Source organism: Medicago sativa, chromosome 6, assembly GCF_051527215.1.
Source record: "Medicago sativa cultivar Bolivia chromosome 6, Bolivia_mono, whole genome shotgun sequence".
In the NCBI taxonomy this organism is placed as follows: domain Eukaryota; kingdom Viridiplantae; phylum Streptophyta; class Magnoliopsida; order Fabales; family Fabaceae; genus Medicago; species Medicago sativa.
This window is the reverse complement of record NC_140754.1, coordinates 25591306-25604101: the sequence shown is the minus strand read 5'-3', so window position 1 is coordinate 25604101 and position 12796 is coordinate 25591306. Positions and strand designations below refer to the sequence as shown.

General features: G+C 31.0%; 1 protein-coding gene across 1 annotated transcript; it reads right to left on the bottom strand.

Annotated features, from left to right (window-relative positions):
• Positions 1-7684: 7684 nt before the first annotated feature.
• LOC146914161 (S-type anion channel SLAH2-like) lies at positions 7685-12297 on the bottom strand. Its single transcript, XM_085717075.1, has 5 exons — positions 12086-12297; positions 11113-11260; positions 9282-10571; positions 8689-8720; positions 7685-8571 (listed from the first exon to the last, which is right to left on the bottom strand). Exons 2-5 carry the CDS (start codon positions 11248-11250, stop codon positions 8184-8186), a joined length of 1848 nt encoding a protein of 615 aa, XP_085573201.1. The 5' UTR covers positions 11251-11260; positions 12086-12297; the 3' UTR covers positions 7685-8183.
• Positions 12298-12796: the final 499 nt, after the last annotated feature.

Sequence of the window (12796 nt, the reverse complement as noted above, 5' to 3'; positions counted from 1 at the left end):
CATTTGTTTTGGTGACTAAAATAAGGTTGGACTTGGAGTGTGCTCCTCCGCAAGGTTTCAGGTTCGATTCTCTCCGGTACCAATTTAGGTGGGCTATTTAGCTTCTTCAAAAAAAGGTTGGACTTGGAGTTAGGATATAATTCATGAAACTCGTGCCGTTAGAATCATATTTCCGTCAAATTTAACACTTCCCTAGTTAATTCAAGCTCAAAGGAACAAAGATGAGAGACACATGGAGTACAAATTAAGTTTTGTTTATAAAAAATATTTTAAGAAAAATTGTATCAATGAAAGATATTTTAAGAATAATAGCACCGTCTATGAGTACTTCTTTTACTCAATTTTAGGTCTAGCGAGGGCCAGCGTTAGGCATAGGCCGGGGTGGGACGGCCTACGGCCCATGTCGGTAGGAGTTAAAAAAAAATTATGGAGGGAGTGTTTATAGAAATATTTGGCTTAGGTGGTGTATATATAGCAAAGTACAAAGAAAGACCTTAAACATTGACATGATGAAGGGTTGAGCTGAAGTCTGTTAATATTTTTGGCCCTTTTGTTGCGATTTGATGTAAATACCTCTGTACAGAGTAAAGATTCTATATACATCCTCGTTATTAAAAAAATGGTTGTTCTTAATAATGTGCCAAAAAAATTATTATTGAAGAAATTGATGATATTTTTTTGGGCCTTTATTCCTAATAATGTGCCCTCACTAATATCAAAAATATAAATTGATGATAATTTTTTGGACCCTTTGTTCCTAATAATGTGCCTCACTAATATTAAAAATATTGGTGATGTTGATTATTCAAGAAACTGGGATAATTTTCATAAAAAAATCAAATTATATTTTAGTTGAAAATGAATTTAACAATGAAGAATTTTGCATATACACCAAGTTTATATTTTTAAAATGAAGCCCGGATACGTAGTGCGATACGGGTACGCGAATACGTGAAATTTTTAAAATTTAGGATACGATACGGCTAAGATACGTTAACAAAATATTTATATTAAAATTTATATGCGTGTAAAATACTTAAAAAAAAAAACATTGATTACTCATACTATATAATCATAAAAGTTACAATTTACAAAAAAAAAAATACATATGATCAAAATAAAAAATGTAAAGTTTTTGTATAAATCATATTCTATTTTCATTCATATGTTAGGATATCAACAAATGTATCAATAAAAGAACTCAAAACAAAGTTTGTTTAATGTTGATTGATTAAATCTCCCCTCTCTCGTTACTTTCATCCACCAAAATCATAATATTTAATTTGTTAATTGAAAAGTAATTATAGTGATCCGTATCTTAAATTTTCACAACACAATCTCATTTTTATACACTTCATTTTTTTTGGATACGTCTGTGTGAAGTATTTTATAAGTATCTGTGTGTATCCATCGAGTATCTTTTAATTATCCGATAAAATATATATTTTAAATTAAAATAATTAATTCCGATACTTCTGGGATACGGTATCCGGAGTATCCGCGGAGTATCGGTATCCGATACGTATCCGACACGGGTACGGCACCATTTTGGAGTATCCGGGCTTCATAGATATTTTATTATCCAAGAAACTAATTTCGTATCAAGTATTATTGTTGTTATGAGTTTAACATTGGAGAATTTTGCATCCAAAAGTTTAAAATTTAGTTAATTAAGTATTGATATACTTTTATTTTCTTGGTGTTATTATTCTTAGGTGCTAAAATTTCAGTGTACTTTGTGATATTGTTCTTTACTTCTACGGTATTTTATTTTGTTTTGGAGTCTATGAGGTATTTGATTTATTTTCAGATGTTGTCTAAAAAACATTTATTTGGTAGTGAAAAAAAAAACGACATTAAGAGCTAATAAAATCACAATAACAAGCTAAAAAAATCTATGATGTAAGAGGCCATTTTCTTATATTATACTTAAGGTCCCTAAAACTCTAGAAACGACCCTGGACTAGAGTAATAATAAACTTTGTTGGAGGAATCTAAATAAATAAGCTTTTGGTTATATTTTGGTCTTCTAAAAATTAATGTATTCAATACTTCCATTGAAGTTTCAAGTTTGTAAGATTATATATTGTAGATTCTTATACTGTGTGTGTGTGTGTGAATTCTTCTCTAACATTTTCTTCTTTTTTCTTCCCTTACTTTTTCCACCAACTCCCTTATTGGTTAACCCCTTTTTCATTTATTCTAGGTTTCCCTGGATTGAGTGGAAGCATAGAGTGCCATCCGAGTAAGGGTGAAAAGAGATATAGGATGCGTTTGTTCAACTTTTAAAAAAAAAAAAAAGATTTTGTGTTAAAAAAATTTAGAGATTTTTTTTAGAAATTTTTAAAAAAAAGTCTGAATTTATTTTTGTTTTCCTACTACCCATAAGAATCCATTTAAAAAAAAAAAGAGTTTTAACTTGTGCATGTGTTACGTCTTTTCTTTGAAAAAATTAGATTTTGAGAAAAGTTAATCCTAATAGCTTTTCATTTTAGGGTCAAAATAATTTTTTTTGATAAAATGATTTTTCTAAAAATCATACACAAACTCTTAAAAATGAATAAAAAATGATTTTTTTTTTAAGAAATATGAAACAGACGGGGCCATAATATGGAGGAAAATACATAGATGATGCACATGCATATTGCCAATAGATGAATTCTTCCAAAACATAATTTAGAACAGGTTGTTGTTCAATATTTGTTGCCAATAGATGACGGGGCCATAATTTAAAGCTAAATTAACTGAAGCCAGGCATACATTGTGTTGTATCATTACAATGTTTGAAGTGAATGGTATATTAGAACAGGTTGTTGTTCAATATTTGTTGGCAAAAAACATTTTTCATGGGCAATGCATTACAAGAAATCACCGATAAAGCTCATTTTAACTTTTAATTTAAACAATTATTGGTGGGGTCAATATTTTTTTCTTATATGTACCATGTAAAAAAGTTGCATATGTAGTTAACCAAAAACAAATTTGAATCGCTGAATTAAAGTATTAATATATCAATGGTTGAAAATTGAATTTTCTCATGGTGGGAAAATCTTTTTCTTTCCCATTCTAAATGCAACCTCACAATTAAACCATGAATTTATCACATTAAAATCATGAGAACATAAACATTCACATACCCAAAGTTATAACAAGATAGAACATGAAATTAACATCATCATCAAATTTCATGAATTTCATTCATTTTAACTTAAAACTCAAAAAACATCAACTCAACATACTCAAACATGGATTTTCACACATCAACAACATGGTTTCACAACTTTTCACATGCCCAAAATAATCATAACAACTAGAGCTCGAAATTAACATTAATTCATCACAAAATTCATGAAAATGAAAGAAATCACACAACCCACATCTACCAAATTGCTTATAAATTCCATATGGTGAAAATGATCTAACCCTGGTACCTCTTAACTTCCAAAGCTAGCTTTCTACATGTTCGAATCTCCCTCTTCCCTTTGGTTCTTGAGCTTTCCTCCTTTCTCTCTCTCTAGATCCCCTTTTGATTCTCTCTTGCCTCTTGCTTGGCTCTTTCTCAAAACTTTTTTTTTTGGTCGAATCTTTCTCAAAACTTAACAAATGATTTTCTAAGCCTAAATTATAAAGATTACCACTTATTTATATCCACTTGTTTTAGGTTTGGTTCACTTAATTTTTATCGGGCTTAGTCTCTATTTTTCTTCATAAAGAAAACACTACACAATTACTTCACTTAAATCATATTTTACTTATACACATTTATTCTCTTAATTCCTCAAAGTTTCTACTAACTTCACAAAAATACCCTCCACTCCTAACTTACTAAAATACCCTTTACTCCTCAGTTTCTAGTAAAAATCAACTAACCCATCAATTCAACCACATCATATAAACAGATAAATAATAAATAACTAAAATAATAATAATCTAAAAATCAGGATGTTACGTATGCTATCACTTGTTTACAAAACCCCAATTTTGTTGGAACATATGAATAATACATCTATACAATATATATATAAAGAAAATAACTCATTTCAACTCTTTTGGGCTGCCTTTTTCTCTTTCCAAAAAAAATTCAATTTTTAACACAAATAACACATGTAACAAGTAGATAAAAATAAATTTAAATATTAAAAAAAGACTTAAATGTTTGATTAGTCCCTGCACTTTCACCCAATTTTGGCATTGGTCCTTACACTTTTTTTGTGTTTGGCTTTAGTCCCTACACTTTATAAAAAAAATTGGCATTGGTCCCTCCGTTAACTTTCCGTTAAAAAAAAAAAAAAACAAAAGTAACGGAGTGCCACGTGGTCCAATCATTTTACTACACGTGGCACACTTTATGACAAAAAATCAGAAGTAAAATAAATAAAACAAAATCGGAGGTAAAATGCTTGATGCAGTGCTCCTAAATATGAAACTCCATGGTCACATTGCTATATGTGGAATGATTTCACAGTACAATCTTACTCATCCTGAACCACTAAAGAATTCGCTGAATATTGCATTCAAGAGACTAACTATAAAAGGAATTACTTATCGAGATCACCATCATCACTATCCGAATCTCTTAGAAACTGTGTTGCCTTACATTAGGAACACAAAGTGTTCTATGTTGAAGACATTGTTGAAGGACTTGAAAAAGGTCCAGCAGCTCTAGTTGAACTTTTCAGCGGTCACAACATTGGAAAACAAATAGTTAAAGTTGCTGACGAAGGTTAAATTAGAGTGGGGTGTTGATGGAGATGGGTGAAGAAAAAGAACAGACATGGTGTTAACCATTGATGGTGGTGGTGATGTCTCACGGTTAATACCTCTTTTTAGAGGATTTTGTTTTTTTTTTAATTATTCTAAATAATAAATAAGGAGAATGCTAATTATAAATCAATTATCATATTTTATTTATTTTAATTCTTATTTTTTGTCTTAAAGTGTGCCACATGTCGTAAAATGATTAGACCACGTGGCACTCCGTTACTTTTGTATTTTTTTAACGGAAAGTTAACGGAGGGACCAATGCCAAATTTTTTATAAAGTGTAGGGACTAAAGCCAAACAAAAAAAAGTGTAAGGACCAATGCCAAAATTGGATGAAAGTGCAGGGACTAATTACATATTTAAGCCTTAAAAAAATGAAACAAACAAGATATGAAAATATATATCTCTGATTTTTTCTTTTATCATTGAAAAATGTAACAAATTAGATGTGTATATTTATACTTACTTTTTCATTATCCCAATTATACCCATAAACAACTTTTTCTATAATAAAGATTGTTGTTGGTGTCATTAAAAAAGAAGAATTTAAATTATATTTTTTTGTTATGTTGTTGGTGTCATTGAAATAGATAATCATGATTAGTTTGATTTGTTATAACTTGAAAGCAACAAACATTTATATTTTTAGTTTTAATCAAAATCAAAATTTCATAAAAAAAACACCGTTCATAATTTTCAAACGTTAACGCAATAAAAAGAGCCGAAAGACGGGCACGTAAGTGCCCGTCTTTTCGCTAGTAAACAGTAATAACATTATTAGTCATCATTTACAAGCATCCTCATAGTTTCTCATCAAGTTACACGTCATCATTTACACACCATATCACTGCTATGTCTGATTCTTCCTCCACCGGAGAAAAATCCAACATTCAACATATCACTGCTACGTCTGATTCTGCCTCCATCGGAGAAGAATGCAAGATTCAGGAAATGTTTTCTCCGATGGAGCTTCTACTTCTGGTTTCCTCTACTGTCCTAAAAGTCCAAATTTTACACTCCTTCTTGTTCTTTTTCTTTGCATCCCACTCACACTCCATTGACTATTCTCTAATATTGCATCTCTTTAATTACAATTATGTCCGTTTTTTATTTTATTATGGCAAACCTAAATCTCAATTATATTCTTATGTGTCATATCTAAATCTCTTTCGTTCCTTATTAACCTTCGGTAACACACAAATCATCATAGTTACGCATTATGTCACATTATGTAAGAAAAACATCTCCCCGCCTATTTTATGCCCGTCTTCCACCGTTTTCTTTGAATTCTAATTATTACTATTTCTAAATTATTATGCTTTAAGTTATCTATCAATCTGCAAGAAAAAGATATTGATTTGAAATTGTGGCAATTGAAATGAGGGCAAATGAAAAGATATTACTGATTTGAGATGTCGAAAATTGTTTTATCTTTCATGATAAAACAACCCTTAAACCTCACTAAGTAAGTTTTTCACCATGGTTCATGGAGGTTAAGTTGGTGTATGATAATTCATGTAAAGCATGGAAACTGTTCGAGAAAATTTAGGTGAGGTTAAAACATGTGCCATCCTGATCATAGTATCCCATTCAGCATTGCTTTCAACATGGTCTTTCTATATCAATTGAAATACATTGTGCTATATCGTTACATAGTATACATTGTGCTTAAAATTGAACTTAATTAGTACTCAGCTTGATTTGAAGTACGCACTAGGTAATTGTTATCAACTTTTCTCATCAAATCCTCCCGGCGTTTTCTCATCTCCATTTCTCTACCAACATCAACCATCGCCAACTTTCACACATTTTTGAATTTGTATAAAGTGTGATGGAGATGAAGGAGTTTAGTTATGAAGATATGAAAGCTGCCACCAAGAACATTAACTCACATGCATTGCTTGGTGAAAATGGTTTCGACGAAGTCTACAAAGTTATGTTGAATGCATGACTCTCCCCTACCAAAATTCATCAAGTTGTGGCCGTGGTTATAACGACATTCGATTCTGATGAAGATTTGAATCATCATAAATTACAACAAGAGGTCAACATTTTAGGATCAATTTCTCACCCACATGTGGTCATGTTGTTGGGATACTGCAACCAAGATCGTAAACTTCTACTTGTGTATGGGTTTATACAAAGTGGAAGCTTGGAAAACCATCTTTTTCCAAGTATGAACATTATTAACACAATTAAATTAAAATATCTCTGTTAAAAAAAACTAAAGTAAAACCACTTTCTTGGGACACACGACTCAAGATAGCCATTAATTGATGCAGCTCAATTTAGAGATTTCAAGAGTTTTAATATACTTCTTGATAAGCTGAGTTATTTTTTATTAGTTTTGTTAGCCTAACTCTTATAATGCTATCAACTTAAAAATGCAAAATTATATGAAAAATAACCGACACAATATTCCCCAAACAAAAGTGTCACACAACATTCCTAATTACTTTTTACATATTCAATTGCATTGTCCATCGATGTACCATCTATTAATGTATTTACCAAAAATGATTTGACGCAGTCAAAAGTTGACGCGGTCCATTCATCTCGGCCGTTGATTGAAGATTAGACAAATATATTCTTAATTTAGTATTTTTTTTTGTTTAATTTGATAATTATGATATAAATCATCTAAATATAATTCGTTTGATCTTCATCTAATGATAATCTTAGTCTTCGATAAGTATGAGGTGCTCCAAATTAAGATTGTCTTGAAGCAAAGTGGAATATTAGATTAGCGTTACTACAAAATAAATTATGATAACAATCATCTTAATTGGCTACTTAATTTAAAAACTCCATTGCTATTTTCAAGTTTACGAATATATATATTTCAATATTCATCCCAAACATACAAAGGAAATTTTTTGGTCATGTGTGCATCGGACTTACGGACACCAACTACTAAAATATTTCTTTGGTCTCAATGATAGCAATAATTTACTAAAATATAATCAACACCTCACTTATTTTACAAAGTAGGTAGGAACTGTTTCTACAAAAAATCTACTCATCCTACACAAACCTTCATATTCTACCACTACACATGGTCATTGGAACAATCAAAACCAGTACTCTCCTACTTTTGTTCCTCACATGCTTGCTACATAATATTATTACATGCAAATATACTCATAATAATTTTCTTTTCTTCAAAAAAGACTATTCACCAAACAAACAAACAAGGTTTTAAATCACGCTAACGTCCGTGGTCACTTGGCGATCCTTGATACCATAGAGAATTAAGATCAAATGCTCAGATTATTGTGGACCCTTTATTAAACGTTCACAGTCACATCATGATCGTTGATATCAAAGAGAATTGTGATCAAACGTTGAGACATCAAAAACATTAATGTCATAGCCCGGATCGTCTCAGACCCTTACTTAAAACCCTGCAACCAAATATCCTTATTTTGGCGAATTCTGATCAGTGCCGCTCGAGGATGGTTGTGTGGTAGAATCTTCCAAACTACTATCATCAGTGTTCACAAACTTCAAGTAATTTTCAATCTCTTTAGAGTCTTGGCTTCCATATCTAAACCCTAACCACTTTTTATGAGACTTTCTCTTTCTATCACTAATGGCAATAGCAATGTCATTAGGGAAGAGGTCTTTGAAGACAAATGCATGCAATATTGTTGATACAAGAAGTGCCATAACTGTGAATGTTGAGATTAGAGCCAATGCAACGCACAATGATTTAGTGACAATATTTGGAACTTGATTTGAGTATCTGATTGTTGCAATTGCTGCACCTGTCATTGGAAAAGTATAGGCCCACCATGCAAGAGAAAATCTGCAAAATTAACATAAAAAATTAATTTATGAAAGAAAATTAATTTATAAAAAATTAATTAGTATAGGGAAATTAATTAAACAATATAAAAGGTATGGGAAATTTAATGTAACTTACTTGAATCCTCTGAAGAAATTGATCCTAACAGCCTGTAAATACATATAAAAACAAATGAGTAAATTTCATAAATAATGAAAAAATTTAGATTAAATGGGACTTTTATTTAAGGTCTTGTTTTATATTGAACATGAAATTAGGAGTGAATATCATCATGTAAAGAATGAAGCACTGGTTTAATCTCTGAATTTTAACAGGTCAGATAATTTGATCCTTAAAATTGATTTTTTCAAATTTTAACCATATTAGTCTTTCTGATGAATCGACCGATTTCGAACTTGAAATCATCCCCAAAAAATTAATGATAGGAGAATTTTAATTGATGGTTTATTTTAGTCACTAAAATTATAGAGGTCAAACAATTAGATCTTTGAAATTAAAACTTTTTGACCATATTAGTCCTATTCGGTTAGTCAATTTAGTCTCTGAAATTGTTTTGAAGAAACCATATTAACAAAAAAACATTTTTTTAATAATATTTTAGTATTTCAATGACTTAATTGCCCTTACAAATTTATAGACTAAACAGGCCTTTACTTAATGAAAACTAATTATGCATATTTCAAGTAAAAAAATGTGACAATAAATCTTACCAAGGAGAAATAAAGGAACAAGGCAATGAAGTAAGCAATTCTTGATCCATAATCAAAGGAACCTTGAATCTTAGCCCAAGCCATTGAAGCAACACTTGGTGCTGCAACAAACAGAAAGAACACTGGATGTAGCTCTTTAGGTAGTGTCTCATTTGTTGGAAGTCTTTGATAAAGTGTCACAAATAACACAATGTAATGAGCAAGTCCAACAGCAAAGAAGAAAATAGGTCCTTCTACTAGTCCCATAGATGCACCAAGTAATGCTCCGACAAAATTTCCTACAATCGATAAATGATTCGAAGGGTTTGCCACCTTTGAAAGCCGCCTTTGTCCACCGGACATCCATTGTCCGTAAATCTTAAGCTCGAGAAAAAATATTGGTACCATTAGAATGTACCATAGTGATTGATGTAGGTTTTTGGTAACGGATGGAGGAACGCCGAGTGCTAAAAACAAGAGAGCTATCCATGGTGCAAAGAAGAAGTTAACACGGATTGGATGGTAGTACTCACGACGAACTGCTTCAAAGTAGAGAAGGAGTTTGAGAATATAGACAGCGAAAACGGTAGCTATAAGTACCGTGGAGATGTACCATAAGATTAAGTTTATTTTGGGACTTATGTGAAGAAACTCAGTCGAAGGTGACGTGGCTAATGTTTTCCAAAGAATTGCTTGGCTGCTAACTCCGAGGCATATACCGAACGATGAAACGGGGAACCGGAGAAGAAACGGCCATTGTTTGTCCTGAGGTAGCATTATCTCTTCTGATGACTTAAGAGTTTCTAATTCTGGACCTTCCAATGCATCAAAATACCTATCAACAGGTAAAGGCCTATCAAAGCTTCTTGGAGTGTTGTTACCATCTTGTGCATTTCCAATCGGTTCTTTTCCACGTAGAATCGATAATTGTCTCTCAAGTCCACCAGACCATGTTTTAAACGAGTCGAATCTCTTATCTCTAAACATCTTGATTCCGGGTTGATTATGATTATGATTATTAGCCTTCTGAGTTTGAGGACCATCTTGGTAAGAAACTCCTTTTGGCATTGGTTGAGACTTAAATTTTGGTTGTCTTGGAGGCTCAGACATTGCAATTCCTGATGGAAAATCATCTTTGATAATAACAGTTTCTCCACTAAAGAAAACTTTCTTGTCCTTGTTGTTATTTTGTGGTTGAAGTTGAGTTTCTTCATAACAAAGTGGCATGCTTATAGAAATTGAAGGCTTTCTTTGATGATTGTTGACTAATGGTTCATCTTGTTGGCTTGTAGGTGATGCTTCCTCAGTTTCCTATTGAACAAACATGAAAAAAAGTTGGATTTTAGTTATGTCACAAAGTCTTGTTTGGATAAAGTCTTATGCAAATAAGCCCTGAAGTCAACTTATGGACATGTCATAGTAATGGACTTTTCATAAATTGTTTTCATAAGATATTTTGCAGAGCTTACGGAAATAAGCTAAAACCAACATATGGATCTGACATAGGTTGTTCTCATAAGCTCTACAAAACACAAGTGTTTTTTTAGGCACCAGAGAGAATTGGACCTGAGAACTTAAAAGGAGTACATTTTAAGGTCCCAAACCAAAACTACCACCAGGTCAATCCAAGTGGGTGCCAAACACAAATGCTTATGTTAGTAGATAAGCTAAAATAAGTCAATCCAAACTGACCTTATTTCTATAACAACTAATAAAATAAAGTCGAATAATTTTTTAATAAGTTGCAAGCTTTTTCATAAGCTATACAGAAATAAGCTGAAGAAAGTCTCCAAATGTAAAAGACTCTAAAATCTATCATAAGCAATAAAAACTACTTAAGAAAGAGCCTTACCTTGGAAGTTGGGCTGGGAAATTGAGATTCAAATGCATCAAAACCATCAAGTTGATTTGTTGATATATGCTTAATTAGTGATGGAGTTTCTGGTGGAGAAGCTTCTTCTGTGATTTCAATTGTTATGTGATTTTCCATGCTGCTACACCTGAAAAACATATAAATAGTTTATGGTTAATTTTTTTATTAAAGATTAAAAGGGTTGTAAAATCCAGATCCATAAAGGAAGATTAGATGTGTTGACCAATAATCTTGCATATATATCTTATCATCACTATGGTAACAACCTGATAATAATCGCCCCCGAATGTGTAACGATCAGTTGTATGAGTTGGAACGTCAAAGAAATTTTATGCAAGGTCTAGAATTCGATCTATGATAGTAAAAACCTACCCGCTAACACTTTCTTAAAAAAAAAAAAATCTTATAATAATCTTCTACATACAAATTCACAGTCATCAACTTTAAAACAAGAACCAAGATTTAAATATTCAAAGATTTCTTCCTATTACTGGAAAACCGAAATAACAACACTGGAAAATTTCTTCCTATTACTCCCCAAAATTATTTTTTTTCAAAGATATGAAATTTCAGTTCTTAAAATTATATCCAAAAAAATAGGTAATATTTATTAATTATTTTTGAAAGCCATAAATGCACATTTATACCATAGATATCAATATATGGTTTTTTTATGGTCATGGATTTACATGAAGATAAGAAGGGCCCCATCATTTTAGACATGGAACTCAAATCTATCATGAATCTTTGAACATACAATATACAAAACCTATTTGCCTACTTCAAGTTTGGATTAAAATAACTATATGAATTTTTTTTTAAGAACTATATGAAAATTATAATATTTATTTTTGGTTACTAACATTCTACATATTTATGTTTATTTTTGGTTGCTAACATTCTAATGCTAATAAAACTACAAGAAGAAATAAAAAGAAACAAGAAAACAAACCTTGAATATGCTTTTTTTTTTTCTTCTTTCTGTGGTGCCAGAGAAGACTGGTTGTAGAACTGAGGTCTCTCTGGATGCAGAAAATTACTCAAGCTGATGTTGGTACAAATATACTTGTGACAAGAGAAATTTAGATATGAAACAAAATAAAAAATTGAGGAGAGATATTAAAGTTTGAGAGAAAAATGAGAATGAAAAGTTGTATCGTTTTTGAAGTCATAAAATTAGTGAAATGAGTATTTATAGTGTAAGCTGCATGTGGTAGGCTGGCCAAGTGTACTTTGCAGCCGTTACGTTTGAAAGCACCCAATTTTATTTGATCATGATGCTGACTGCTTTTTTTTTCTTCAAAATTAACACATACCCTTTGAATGTTTTTTCTTTACATAATAATAATAATAATAATAATAATAATAATAATAATAATAATAATAATAATAATAATAATAATAATAATAACAACAACAACAACAATAACAATAATAATAACAACAATAATAATAATTATAATAATAATAATAATAATAATAATAATAATAATAATAATAATAATAATAATAATAATAATAATAATACCGCTAGCCTAGTGGTATTGGTTTGGGATCTGGAAGTGTGCTCATCCTCAAGGTATACAATTTATAAAACAAGAGAGAGAGAGGGCGGAGTTTAGCGAAATGAGTTAGATAATCCAAATTTTAGATACGGATCAAG

What these genes read in the sequence shown, in the direction of transcription:
- LOC146914161 (XM_085717075.1), bottom strand. Translation starts at nt 11,250, where the DNA reads ATGGAAAATCACATAACAATTGAAATCACAGAAGAAGCTTCTCCACCA. An exon ending in TGTTCCTTTATTTCTCCTTG is followed by an intron (nt 8,721 to 9,281) that starts GTAAGATTTATT and finishes ATGTATTTACAG; the next exon opens with GCTGTTAGGATCAATTTCTT. An exon ending in AATTTCTTCAGAGGATTCAA is followed by an intron (nt 8,572 to 8,688) that starts GTAAGTTACATT and finishes TTAATTTTGCAG; the next exon opens with ATTTTCTCTTGCATGGTGGG.